The sequence below is a fragment of the Ranitomeya variabilis genome, chromosome 1 (genome assembly GCF_051348905.1).
Source record: "Ranitomeya variabilis isolate aRanVar5 chromosome 1, aRanVar5.hap1, whole genome shotgun sequence".
Classification (NCBI taxonomy): Eukaryota; Metazoa; Chordata; class Amphibia; order Anura; family Dendrobatidae; genus Ranitomeya; species Ranitomeya variabilis.
In genome coordinates, this window is record NC_135232.1 from 823,372,834 (window position 1) to 823,388,088 (window position 15,255).

Here is a 15,255-nt window from a genome sequence, read left to right on the forward strand (position 1 = left end):
ACTCAGGGCAGCGCCCGAATCCACATAGGCATCGACGGAAATGGATGACAGTGAACAAATCAGAGTTACAGACAAAATGAACTTAGACTGCAGAGTACTAATGGCAAAAGATTTATCAACCTTTTTTGTGCGTTTAGAGCATGCTGATATAACATGAGCAGAATCACCACAATAAAAACACAATCCATTTTTCCGTCTATAATTTTGCCGTTCACTTCTGGACTGAATTCTATCACATTGCATAGTCTCAGGTGCCTGTTCAGAAGACACCGCCAACTGGTGCACAGGTTTGCGCTCCCGTAAACGCCGATCAATCTGAATGGCCATAGTCATAGCCTCATTCAGACCTGTAGGCGCAGGGAACCCCACCATAATATCCTTAATGGCCTCAGAAAGACCATCTCTGAAGTTTGCAGCCAGGGCGCACTCATTCCACTGAGTAAGCACCGACCATTTCCGAAATTTTTGACAATATACCTCCGCTTCATCATGCCCCTGAGAGAGGGCTAATAAAGCCTTTTCAGCCTGAATCTCCAGGTTAGGTTCCTAATAGAGCAATCCCAGTGCCAGAAAAAATGCATCCACACTGAGCAATGCAGGATCCCCTGGTGCCAATGCAAATGCCCAATTCTGAGGGTCGCCCCGCAGGAAAGATATCACAATCTTGACCTGCTGAGCAGGGTCTCCAGAGGAGCGAGATTTCAAAGACAGAAACAATTTGCAATTGTTCCTGAAATTCAGGAAGGTAGATCTATCTCCAGAGAAAAACTCTGGAATAGGAATTCTAGGTTCAGACATAGGAGTGTGAACAACAAAATCCTGTATGTTTTGAACTTTAGCAGCGAGATTATTCAGGCTGGAAGCCAAACTCTGGACATCCATGTTAAACAGCTAAGGTCAAAGTCATTCAAGGGTTAAGAGGAGGTAAGAAGCAGCTAGACAGCAGTTAAGGGCTAGGCAGCAAAACTCTGAGGGGAAAAAAAAAAAAAAAAATTCTCCTCAACACTTCTTTTTCTCCTGCTTCAGCCCAAACAATTAACACTTTGTGGGCCGGCTATACTGTCATGTTCCCAATGGCAGGGAATTTAACAACAGAACACGGGCAAAAAACAGGACGAGCTCTAGGGTGATGGAACCTGAGCTGACCGCGATCCTGAACCTCAACACTCAACTAGCAATAGCCGGGGAGCGTTCCTGGGGGGACTCTAGACGCCTCGCGCCAGCCGGAGATCTAGCTTCCCCTATCAGAAGAATCACAGACCTCGCTTGCCTCTAGAGAAATATTCCCACAGAAATAGCAGCCCCCCACATATAATGACGGTGAAATGAGAGGAAGGCACAAACGTAGTTATGAAAATAGATTCAGCAAAAATGAGGCCCGCTAAAAGCTAGATAGCAGAGGATACAAAAGGTGAACTGCGCGGTCAGCTTTAAAACCCCTTCAAAATACCATCCTGAAATTACTTGAACTCATGTGCCAACTCATGGTACATGAGTGGTAATTTCAGCCCACTAGAGCAACCAGCAGCAGAGAATTACATATCTGCAAGCTGGACTAAAAACATGAAAGCAAACAAGAATCAGGGAATTCCAGACTTAGCTTGTCTTGAAGACTTTAGGAGCAGGTAGCAAAGGTAACAGAGACACACTGATACATTGATAGCCGGCGAGGGAATGACAGGAAAGCCAGGTTAAATAGGAAACACCCAGCCACTGATGGACAGGTGGAAACCAGAAACCGCAACCCACCAAAGTCACCCAGTACCAGTTGTAACCACCAGAGGGAGCCCAAAAACAGAATCCACAACAACTATGTACACCAGCTCTTTTGCTGAGAATACCTTGTGGAAGCTCAGGCTTGTTTTTTCAACAAAGGAGTCTGATATATCCTGGACCTCTATAAGCCTCCCTTCCCCACCCCCATATTTTTACCATATGCTTTGGCAATGCTAATGTGTACTTAGTCCTGCCAATAAAGCTCATTTGCATTTGAATTTGAAATGGCTGGCTGAACTGCTTACTTACTGATAAGATAAGAAAAGAGACAACAGACACCACCCACTGGGCTCCAACACCACAAGGTCTGCTTTGCATGGAGACCGAACACAAGGAAAATAAAAAAAGCAGGGTAAATAACATACAGAGAAAAAAAATTGCACAGAACTGTACTGAAAGCCAATGTGTATGGTTTGTACTGAAAGCATGTGTAAAGGTACCGTCACACTCAGCGACGCTGCAGCGATATAGACAACGAGCCGATTGCTGCGTCGTCGCTGTTTTGGTCGCTGGGGAACTGTCACACAGACAGCTCTCTTCAGCGACCAACGATCAGGGGAATGACTTCGGCATCGTAGAAACTGTCTTCAATGATGCCGAACTCCCCCTGCAGCACCCAGGTAACCAGGGTAAACATCGGGTTACTAAGCGCAGGGCCGCCCTTAGTAACCCGATATTTACCCTGGTTACCATTGTAAAAGTAAAAAAAAAAACAGTACATACTCACATTCTGATGTCTGTCACGTCCCCCGGCGTCCACAGGGTTAAACTGCTTTCGGCAGGAGCGCTTGCTAATGCTGCGCTGCTGCCGAGAGCTTCCCTGCACTGAATGTGTCAGTGCCGGCACACGGCAGTAACAGCGGTGACGTCACCGCTGTGCTCTGCTTTACGGCCAGCACTGACAGTCAGTGCAGGGAAGCTCTCGGCAGCAGCGCAGCATTAGCAAGCGCTCCTGCCGAAAGCAGTTTAACCCTGTGGACGCCGGGGGACGAGACAGACATCAGAATGTGAGTATGTACTGTTTTGTCAACAGCATTGTCAACAGGACAATGACCCCAAAGACACCTCCAGGCTGTTTAAGGGCTATTTGACCAAGAAGGAGAGTGATGGGGTGCTACACCAGATGACCTGGCCTCCACAGTCACCAGACCTGAACCCAATTGAGATGGTTTGGAGTGAGCTGGACTGCAGAGTGAAGGCAAAAGGGTCTACAAGTGCTAAGCATATCTGGGAACTCCTTCAAGATTGTTGGAAGACCATTCCCAGTGACTACCTCTTGAAGCTCATCAAGAGAATGCCAAGAATGTGCAAAGCAGTCATCAAAGCAAAAGGTGGCTACTTTGAAGAACCTAGAATATAAGACATAATTTCAGTTGTTTCACACTTTTTTGTTAAGTATATAATTCCACATGTGTTAATTCATAGTTTTGATGCCTTCAATGTGAATGTACAATTTTCATAGTCATGAAAATACAGAAAAATCTTTAAATGAGGTGTGTCCAAACATTTGTTCTGTACTGTATAATGCTTACATACCCTTCAGTCCTGGATCAGAAACTTGCAAATCTCCTTAGCGTGCAGTGCATGCGCTGGGGGGATTCATAAGTCTGCAGTTACACAGAGTGACTGCAGACTAATTAATTTGGACTGGACAACCTCTTTAAGCATTCATAGCAAAATCATTAACTGAGTCAGGGTAATGGACAGCCTCTTTAACTTCTCAGCAACTGTTGGTAAAACTATCACTTTGTTACTGATTGAAGATTCTGACAGAACAATGGTTTATCATTTCTGAAGAGGAAGAAATCATTGGGTTATTTTGACACTGCTTTTGATTATAGGGTTCATAAAGTTGTCATGTGTCAGCCGTTGGTATCCATTCTGCTGAATAAATTGAGAGAGCACGAAGAACTAAGAAAAAATGAGGTTCATGACGGGGGAGTAGATGTAGAAGGAACAGATTTTTTAAATCTGTTTGTCTACTGAATGCCAGTAGAATTTTAACAGGGGGTACTCCCTACACATATGAAGATATGTATTTACTTCATTGCCTATTTCTACCATTTATTACTGTAGGGCATAATGTATTGGTGTTCAAGAGATTTGAAGGTGTTGCATAGCAATTTGAGAGTAAATCATCACCATTTTCTTGTAGCTTTATGTGTCTTCTGCTCTGGAAGAAAAGCAATCCCAGTGTTAAAAATATAAATAACACAATTGGTACCACTAATAATTCATCATAATATAGCTCAAAGTGGAAATATTAAAACGTAACTTTTAATTAATCAAAAGTACATAAAAAAAGAAGAATCACCCAAAAAAAACAACAAAAACAAAATAAAGGTCACATCTCTCCCATGTAATAGGTATCAGAGACCAACAACCTATAGGATAAAAGATTCCAAAACTGATGTCTCTATTTACAGAATCCAAAAAACTATGGTGTAATATTTAATGTTTAAATAAACGCTGTAAACAGCAACACACATAGGTAGAACAGCGTCAATTTTTTACACTCATAGCCGCATGTAGAAAACAATTTGGTTGGTTACCTTCAACCATAACAGCAAATATGATAGTAAGACAGGTAAAAAAAAAATTTTTGGAACAGTCTCACCAGATCTCATGGGCAGAGGAGCACCGGATATATCCTGGTCAGGTAATGGTCCGGAGAAAGGAAGGGACAACAAACCCTATGTCCATCCCTATAGGGCTACCGTTAGGCTATCCCCAAAAGACTCCCGCCCTTACAAGGGCAGTCCACAGCTACCCCTGCATAAATATGCCCTGCACTCTCCCTTGAGATATCGTCCCGACGCGTTTCCTCCAAGTTATTTCATCAGGGGACTTTGCTTGTGTTCAGGAGAAAGGTACTAAAGTGCTAAGTGCTAAGTGAAAGAGGGACACAAAGTCCTGCCACCCTCTATGCTGTCCTGCAGAGAGTGGTGGGGGCATAAGGATGATTTAAATAGAAATGCAGAATGATGTATAAATTAAAACGCAGGTCCGTGCCAATGGTAGGAGCGGTTAGCGTCGTAAAGGAACAGAAAAACAGTTTTGCCACTAAAAGGGATTACTTAATGTTTTGAATGTTGTATTTTTGAAACATCTAAGATATTATTTTCTTGGCTAGCAGCGACTTTTGGTCGGCTTGCTCTTCCTATCAGCGTCTAGGTATCCTAGATACACTTATTTCCGGGTTATGTCGGTATCCGGGTTCTTTCATTCCTGGTTAGCGTCGGGTATCCTAGATACGCTCACTTCCGGTTTGCATCTTGGTAACACATAGGCAAAACATTAAGTAATCCCTTTTAGTGGCAAAACTGTTTTTCTGTTCCTTTACGACGCTAACCGCTCCTACCATTGGCACGGACCTGCGTTTTAATTTATACATCTTAAGCTTACAGCCTGATGTTTAGTTGCTTAGCAGCGTTGCCTTCCGGTTTTGAATGCGCATGTCCGGAAGTATCCTCGCCGCATGGTTTTCGGCGTCCAACATACTGACACGTGAGTTTTATTCTGCTGTCATTTGTTATAGGATTATGCTTTTTCATTACATTATGCAGTGTGCGGTGTTACATTGGTCATGTGATCATTAATTAATAATGATTTGTGGGTGTATCTTATTACATTCTGCATTTCTATTTAAATCATCCTTATGCCCCCACCACTCTCTGCAGGACAGCATAGAGGGTGGCAGGACTTTGTGTCCCTCTTTCACTTAGCACTTAGCACTTTAGTACCTTTCTCCTGAACACAAGCAAAGTCCCCTGATGAAATAACTTGGAGGAAACGCGTCGGGACGATATCTCAAGGGAGAGTGCAGGGCATATTTATGCAGGGGTAGCTGTGGACTGCCCTTGTAAGGGCGGGAGTCTTTTGGGGATAGCCTAACGGTAGCCCTATAGGGATGGACATAGGGTTTGTTGTCCCTTCCTTTCTCCGGACCATTACCTGACCAGGATATATCCGGTGCTCCTCTGCCCATGAGATCTGGTGAGACTGTTCCAAAAATTTTTTTTTACCTGTCTTACTATCATATTTGCTGTTATGGTTGAAGGTAACCAACCAAATTGTTTTCTACATGCGGCTATGAGTGTAAAAAATTGACGCTGTTCTACCTATGTGTGTTGCTGTTTACAGCGTTTATTTAAACATTAAATATTACACCATAGTTTTTTGGATTCTGTAAATAGAGACATCAGTTTCGGAATCTTTTATCCTATAGGTTGTTGGTCTCTGATACCTATTACATGGGAGAGATGTGACCTTTATTTTGTTTTTGTTGTTTTTTTTGGGTGATTCTTCTTTTTTTATGTACTTTTGATTAATTAAAAGTTACGTTTTAATATTTCCACTTTGAGCTATATGTGTCTTCTGCTCTGAATTGGGAATTAGAGGATGTTTTATGTTTTGTGTGCAAATCTTCACCTTATTTGACAATGCTCTCCTTCTCTCAGGACCTTTGCAGATGACCAATGTAGCAGCTTATCTAAATTCTCACCTTTCACAGTAGCAACTATATTCTGCTAAACGCAATGTCAGAGGAATTTATAATCCTTAATAATAAAGTATTTGAGAGTTACTGATAATATGGCCGCCTCATTTAATGACTAAAGAGGCTCCAAACATGAGCTTCCTCTTAAAAAAACACTGTCAAATAAACATGCAAATATTTTACCAATGCGGTTTTACGCCATAATAGTAGCTATAAATAAACAATAGTAATCCCAAACTTGGCTGAAACCGTTCATATGTTATTTGAAATGTGAACAACTATAACAAATCAATTTGTCTTTGTTAGGTAATTAAAGCTGTTGAGGAAGGTTACCGGTTGCCAAGTCCCATGGATTGCCCGGCTGCTCTTTATCAGCTCATGCTGGATTGCTGGCAGAAAGATCGCAACAGCAGGCCCAAGTTTGAAGAGATTGTCAGTATGTTGGACAAGTTGATCCGTAACCCAAGCAGCTTGAAGACACTTGTTAATTCATCTAACAGGTAAACATATATTTTGAGAATAAGCTCAGTGGACAACATTGACAATACGCATACAAGGGTTGTAATAATAACTGCTAAAAAAATTAAAGGGATAATCAATAGATATAGTAATACTGTCCTTTATTTCTGTTTCCTGGTATACGAAAAATACTAAAATGCACTGTTTGAATGCAGAATTTACAGCAAGAAACTACATGTATACAACATGGCCGTGAAATGACTCATAAGATACAAAGACTATGCTTAATGGAATGTACTGAACTCAATGCCTTATGTAGCAGACAAATTATTACATCACTATGCAACCATAAAACTTTTTGTTTTCATTTCACTTCCTGTCACATTGAAGTCTACAATTCCAATGATTTCATTGCTATCTACTTTTCTACCTGTTTGCCCAGGTTTAAAAAAAGTGATTTCATCCCAAAACAGCACCATCAACTACAGGTTATGGGTAGAGATGAAAAAATCTGATGAAATTCGAATTTGGCAAATTACATAAATTTTACAGTTAAATTTGATTTGTAGCAAAGTTATTCTTTGCAAATTAAATGTTCACCATTTTGTTCTGGGTCCTATCCAGACCTCAGAGCATATAAACATAGGATGAAAAAAAATGAACACTCACCTTTCATCTGTCTCAGCGACCCCGCGGCCTGCTGTACAGCCCACCGTTATCTCTTCTTTTCTGCCATTAGTTGTTTTTGGCCTCTTTACTTCAAGTCAGGACTTCTGACACAACCAGGCCTCAGGCGTCATTGCGCGGCATGCCGTTTTGTGGGCAGCCTGCATCGTACAATCGTTACGTCACAATGTGTACTATGCAGGGACATCACACGTCTAGTCATGCCAGATGTCCTGACCTTGAGCGAAGAGGCTGAATCTATGCAATGGGGAAAGGGAAAAAATTGATGCTTGGGCTAGATGTCAGGATATAGGGATGGTGGGACAGTATAAAGTTGATGTAAGTATTTTTTATTTGGCAGTTTACATGGCTTCCTCAGTTCAGCAAAATTATGGCAGCAGATGGCCTCAATTTTGCTGAGTTTGTGGTGAGTGAATTATTAAAATTCCATTTACAATGTAAAATTTTGTGAGATTTGTGGCAATTTTAATTCTACTTTAATATATTTGCTTATTTCTAATTGGTGGAATTGCAGCCCTGCCCTTTTTTCTTAGAATGAGCTATGCTTCAATACCAAACACAACCTGTAGACAGTGATGGCACTGTTTTTGGGAGGCAGCAGCCATGTTTGTCTATACCTGGATAACTCATTTTAAGGTGGTTCAGAGACAGCTGACATTTGCGAGGTCTTAACTACACACGTATGCTTTAAAGGCCTGATTGACAAGGGACCAACTTTTAGAACCCCCACCAGTGTTTTCATGTGTAACCCTTAATTGTAACAGAGGGTCTTTATATAATAACACATTATGGGCCCTGTATTCTCAGAAATAGTAGGTTGTCCTGTATGGTGGACCCTAACAATAACACATTTATGGCATATCCTATTCTCTGTAGTTAAAAAAATCCCTTTAAACCACCAGATTTCTTTTGATTATAGGAGAATGTTGATGACCAGAAAAAAGTCTTGTTAGAAGAGGTACTCATATTATCTTACCAATACAAATTTCTAAATAATAATAATAATAACAACAATAATATTTGATAATTAAAAAATGATAAACAAATGGTAGTTAAACAGTCAACTTAATAATAATCACATTACAATTTTACCTCCTGAACAGCAGCCTATAGGCCAGATATGGTCATTCATTACAAAACAGGGAGAGATTTTGACCCATCTGCATAACCCAGAAGATGACATTCGGAAATAAGCCATAAATAAACACATAACTCATAGCTCAGCAATATAAATAGGGAACTTGATGAGAAGGGAACTGTAATAAGATAATAATGATAGCTTTGGCTGACACTCAAGGTCACATCAAGAAATTGAATTACATTAATTATGAAAAATTGTGCTGCTACCTGTAAATTACTGGGGAGATACAAATATCTGCTGACTGAAACTTCATTTATTACATGCAAATGACAGGAGCAGCTTTTTGCTATACAGAAAAAATAGTTATTTAAGCTACTCTGGTTGAAAGCAAAATACAGTGAGAAAAGTGATACAAACCGACACTATCTTCTCATGCCTTATAAGCGATGACCTATGGAAGACATTTAGCATGAAGTTTGCTTGGATACATACAATTATTCAGCTATGGTGTTTCATAGAGGGTTAGTTTAGATTTACTGTATGTTTTTCTACTTATTATATATATGCATTGCAGGGTATCAAATTTACTGGTTGAACAAAATACAGTTGGAGGTGCTGCATACAGATCAGTAAATGAGTGGCTAGAGGCCATAAAGATGGGAAGGTATGCTGATACGTTTGTGGACAATGGATACACTTCAATGGATGCAGTAACTCAAATGACGTTGGAGTAAGTAACAAGGTGTCTTAATGTGGAAAAACATGTATTCTTAGCTGTAGTGTTCCGAATTCCACTTAAAACTTCATGCTGAATATTTTTCATCTAAATATGAAAGTCAAGGAACTACCAAGGGCAGTGAGATTTGCCTTGCGTTCCTGAGCCTGATTCCATTTTTCATTTGTGGGACCAAACTATTGAAGTTCTACACTAAAGAAAAATTGACTGAAAATTTGTACAATCGGGTAGTGCTTAAGAGCCTGGCACCTCAGCGAGTCACCAGATCCAATTTTGCTATATGGATTTTTATGCTTTGTAATACTATTGGAAAACAATACACTCTTATTTCTACTCATACTTGTAAAATAACAAGATCATAAGTCAATAGTCAATTTTATATTTTTCAGCAGTATGATATCTACATTAAATGGGTTGTCACATAAAAAAAACATTTTAGCATAGGTGATAAAAATATTGCTGAGACCCCCACCAATCCTTAGAACAGGGGAGCCCAAAGTGCCCTGTGTGAATGGAGCTAGAGTGAGCATGTCTGCCTATCACTACTACTATAGATAGAATGGCAATCATTACACATGCTCACTACTGCTTCATTAATACAGAGGGCTTCGGGACTCTCATTCTTGTGATCAATGGAGGTCCTAGTAGTTGGATTCCCAGAGATCATTCTTGTATCACCTGTATTATGTATAGTTAATATATGTTGTTTTTGGACAAACCCTTTAGCATCATGTTTTCACCAAACTACAGAAAGAAACTATTGATTGTCTTCAGTACTTGACATTAAACATGGAATTGGTTGTCACTGATTGGTTAGTATGAATAATATCAAATATAATCTCAATACAGATGGATAGTGTTCATTACACATTTCATTTGATAAGATAGTAAAATCAATTTTTTACATCACTTTAAATTCTGACCATCACTTCTTCCTAAACCACATTATAGGCTATACATCACTGCTTTATTCATTTTTTTAATTAATAAATTAATTTTGTATCTTAGCTTAAACCTAATTCAATAAGGCTGCAAATGTAGGGATTTTTGCCCCATGCAATGCAGTATGTACTGTATATAGGTATAGTAGATCGACAATTTAAAATATATCAAAGGAACTATTCAAGACATTATTGCCTAGCTTTACGTGAACACTCTCTTCTGCAAAACTGACAAGCACCTAACAAGGAAATAAACATGGTGGTGCAGGATGCTGTGACTACCTTGCTCTTGCATACGCACTAACAGATACAACCGCACCAAAGTGAATGATGCACTAAGTTGTATGTGAACTTTGAATACATGAATTTTGAACTGCCTCACTGCTAAATACTTATAAAATTCAGTGTGTAGACTCATTTGCCAACTTGAAGGTGACGTCTGTATTCAGGCTATGCTTGTTGACTTGCTATACTGTTTGGTGTACCAACCACATCTGAGGACATCTTCAATATCAAGTTGTGTATATTGTATTCCTGGTGAAGAATTATCAGTAAATTTCTAGTTAGTAAATGCCCTTTTGTATGTTTTACTCTTCAGAGATCTTAGAAGGTTCGGAGTGACTTTGGCTGGTCATCAGAAGAAGATAATGAATAGCATCCAAGAAATGAGAGCCCAGTTATTGAACGGAATGGTGCCGTTGTAATTGTGCCATTCCAGAACCAAGCAAGTCTGCACTTTTTAACCTGCCCAGAGATTTATAGACACAGAGAAACCTGAAATGAAAAATAAAAAGGGAAGTATACTGCTATAGAGAACTGAAAACTGCTCAATGAACATACAACAGATAACTGAAAAATCAGTATTTGACTCAAACTTCCATTTATTTTTTCTGTTTGTGTCATCGTCCGTCATGAGTAATTGCAACGTGCATGGGACCTTAAGCTGGATGTAGAGGTGTAAAGTAAAGTTAGCCTGTTCTTTGGCTTTTGTAACAAAGGACTTTCCGTGATGCTTTGTACAGGAATTGTATATAGCATCCTGATAGTGCTTTTATTGTAGCAGCACGCGAACTACTTCTAAGAACTTACTTGAATGGATCATGTAAAACAACGTTTTTGTAGCCCTGTATGGCCTAGGAAAAGAAAAGCAGTTTACTGATGTTTACTAAGTCTCAATTGTCTACAAAGGTGTATTGAAGAGCAATATGTCTAAATTTTCTTGATAGTTATCTTTTTTTTCTGTTTTTGTAAATTGGTAAAAAATGCTGTTACACAGCATTAACGTATGAAAGAGTGTGTACAAACAAACAAATTGCTTGATAGACTGCAAATACAATATATTTATTTTTTTGTGTTCTAAATTTTAGTTTGCTCTCCGATAAGGTTAATGCATTAAAAAATGAATATGTATATACTGTACAGTTTGCTACACTCCCAGGTACATTTATTGTGCTGCCACTTAACGTCTGTTTGTTGTTGTACTTTTTTCCTATGACGATCGTGATGAGTTTCAAAATTTTAAACAAATGGATTAAAAAGATATTAAAATATCTTCTTCTCTGCAAACATCAGCTAAATACTGTCATGTCTAAGGCCGTCGTGCTGTATAAAAATTAAAAAAAAACTATGATAACAACAGGGTAATTGTATAAAGAAAAAATTAAACAACACTCAAGTCTTCATTTTGAGGTTTTCTATTAAAATATCTTTAAAAGTAAAATATTTCTTATTGTATTGATAGACGTCATGTTGCAAAGTCTTTTCTGAAGCAAATTAAGTTTTCCACAGCAAGCAACCAATCAAAATTCTGGATTTTTTCAGAAAACAGAGGAACTCTGATTGGTTACCGGCAACTTGGTTATCCCCCCCCCCCAGTTTTGATATGTGAGGCCAATTTTGTAACCAATCAAGGCTTAGCAGGATTTAATACTTATTGTTTATATAGCATATATTACATATCTAATTAATAAGTAATGTGTCATGTAGTAGTTGGTGATAGAACGATAGCCATCACGTGTCACTCGATTATTAATGAACAATTGGCCTGACCCTTAAATAGAATGTCTATGACTTGCTACTTAAATCATATTTTTATGCTACATAAGTTATTTTTTATTTATTTTTATTTTTCATTCATATCCACAGCTATCTGTGGCTATACTAGACTTATACTTCCTGTTCTTTCACAAAAACCATATGAACATTAACAACAATAGAATGACAAACCATATATCATTCTATTAAGGCAAATGTAAAAGTCACTGTGAAGGGGGAGCAGGAGGAGCTTGAAAGGAGTTGTCTGGTCCACTTTGTGTGACTGCAGACTTATGAATCCCCCAGTCCAGGCACTGTGCGCTGAGGGGATTCGCCTTTTTCTGAGAATTCTGCATACTCCCAGCCAGTGGGCTCAGCCTCACTCTCAATACACTTGTATGGAGCAAGGCTGCGCACTCTAGTTGGCCATGCTCACTAGATGGCCGCGTCACTATGAAAGTGTATTGAGCAAAGCCAAGTCGACTGGCAGGAAGTATGCAAAATGCATTCATAACCTTCAGTCCTAGCTCAGAAACCGGCGAACCCCCCCCAGCACATGGACTAAGTGACTGCAGACTTATCAGTTTGGATCAGACAACCCCTTTAACATCACTGATTGAGAATGATGAATCCTGTGTTTTCGACTGTGCATAGAGGTGTTACCTGTTATTGTCAAATTGCCTGTGATGATGATGAGACTTCTGAAAAGTCATCTGTAAAGAACAGGAAATAATAGTATAAAATAGACCCAGTGGATAGAGTAAAAATTGCAAGATTTCTCTTTTTATTTAATACAGATTGTGATATGAAAAAAATATTACAAAATAATTATTAAATCAAGTATTTTTGCTTTAAATGTATTTTTTAACATTTGGTAATTTTCTGATGATACATTCACTTGAAGTATCTCTACAGATTTGATGTCAGTCTTCATTCAGCTGTGTGATGTATGACTGTACCCATTGAAAAGGCTCCTTCTGTTCATTTCTGCTGAGATTTTGATTGTAAATTTGCACTTTCACCAATGAACTTCAGAAATATCATGCATAGTGACTAGAACAAAATAAGACATGTGGTCCCTTGCCAACCAATAAATGGTTACATGGCCTGACAAAGAAAGCAGGAATTTGATTGTCTTTGGGAAAACCTTAATGAAGCAACTTTCTTTGCATCACCCAACAAAGTTTCTCTTAATGGCTATACTATAGTATATAAAACTTTTTATTGTCATGTTGATAGACTTGACTATTTCTAAAACCTCAATAGACTTAATTCATAATGACCACACATTTTCTGGATCATTTGTCAGAAATTGCTAGTTTATATTGCGTACATTACTTTTTGAAAAGAAAATTACACAATGTATTTTTTTGAGAGTCTTCCTCAATACTAGATTTAAAAAAAACATTGACTGATACTGGCAGTTTATTGATTTTGGTTTATCTAATCATGCCGGTATAGGTAAGCACAAATTAAAATGTACCTTATATTATCTTCCATGTTTGTGTCCTACAGATAATAAACATTAAGTAGAAGTTAGAATGTAAATACTTGAATGAAAGAAGTACAACATTCTATTTTTCATCTGATGTGTTTTACCTATAAAATATGTGTTTGTATAGTGGCCCAAATGAAACAGAGTACTTCTGTCCTAGGAAGTGCGGTGCCCAAAAAAAGTGACTGCCTTCCAGGGTTTAGGTCAGCTTAAGCAGAATTATTAACAATGCTGAAGGCAAAGGCACTATCTGGATGGCTTTTTCTGAGTTTGCATATGAAAATAAAAATGATTCTGCATATAAATATTGTGGTATTGTACGATACCCTCATACAGATGTAGGTACCCTTCTTCTCAGGGGCTACAGAACAATGAAATTTAGGGACTTACAGGTGACCTCTTCCATGACTGTAGACATGTAGGCAAGGTCTGATTCATCAAAGATTTTACAAAAGAATTCTGGTGTACATTTTTTTTTTAAAAGTTGCAAAATGTTGCTTTTTTACATTCCTGACATAGGAGATGAAGGTCGCTACTGGTAAGATTCTATGTAGAGAAGAGGACGTATAGGTAGAGCTCCACCCTACTCCTTTCCACTCTTATGTACATAGATCTTAGTAATGCAAAAATCTGTTTCCACTGAACACGGATGATGCCTAGAATTGAGAATTTTGAGAATGAATCATCAGTTCTGGAAAAAGTAGCAGATTAATCTGATAAGGTATATTACAAAATTTTTTGTTTTCATGTGAACTTAATGATTTATTAAATAAAAAGTAAAACGATGGTTACAATTTAAAAGTAGAGTTTGATTCTAGATTTCTTTCATTATATGACTAGCATTGTGAATCCATCACTAGACTTGGCTCTCTACGTGCAGTAGATGGCAACTACATTACGTAGCTGGCATTTTTGTCTAATAGCAGCTTACAAAATTGAGTTCCAATTGCTGCAGTCAATCATTGAAATGCCGCTGGAGTTTCAATGGTGTGCACCAGCTACCATCGGCCCCTCTCACAATGCAATCGCGGGTTATCAAGGCCTGCTAAAGACCCGCCATCAATGCCATCTCAGTCACATGCTGAGGTTAATAAGATATCTCAATTGTCTCCATATACTGAGATAATTTGGTATTGCAATAATAATACAATGCAGTAAAAAATAAAAATAATTAAGCAAAGGGAAATTAAAAAAAAAATTGAATCACCCTCCTTCCTCTTTTTTCCGTAAAAAATAAATAAATTAAAAACTGAAAAAAAAAAACATATTTTATATTGCTGTGTCCATAAAAGTCTGGTCTATCAAGATGTAAAATTACCAAAGCCATTCTGTAAAATTGTGACAAGGAAAAAGATCTAAACTGTTTTTTTGATCACCACCCCTGCCTAAAAATAGTAACTGAAAGACTATGAAAATCAATCAGTAATCAGTAAAACCAACAGCTTGTCATGCAAAAGAACAAATGCCGAAAAATAAAAATGTCACAGGTAATTTTTTTTTTTTTTACAAACTTTTGAACTTTTTTCACCACTTAAGTGAAAAAAAAAC

General features: G+C 38.3%; 1 protein-coding gene across 6 annotated transcripts in view; it reads left to right on the forward strand.

The window, feature by feature from the left end:
- Window positions 1–14,935, forward strand: part of EPHA5 (EPH receptor A5) — a 604,949-nt gene extending 590,014 nt beyond the window's left edge. For 4 of the 6 annotated variants that reach the window (XM_077275141.1, XM_077275149.1, XM_077275122.1 and 1 more), the window contains 3 exons: window positions 6,581–6,774; window positions 9,076–9,231; window positions 10,777–14,929. In XM_077275141.1, the coding sequence (XP_077131256.1) occupies window positions 6,581–6,774; window positions 9,076–9,231; window positions 10,777–10,882 (456 nt within the window). In that variant the 3' untranslated portion in view covers window positions 10,883–14,929. Of the gene's footprint in view, window positions 1–6,580; window positions 6,775–9,075; window positions 9,232–10,776 lie in introns of all 6 variants that reach the window. The other 2 variants (XM_077275159.1, XM_077275155.1) reach the window with 1 other exon arrangement.
- The last annotated feature ends 320 nt before the right edge of the window (window positions 14,936–15,255 follow it).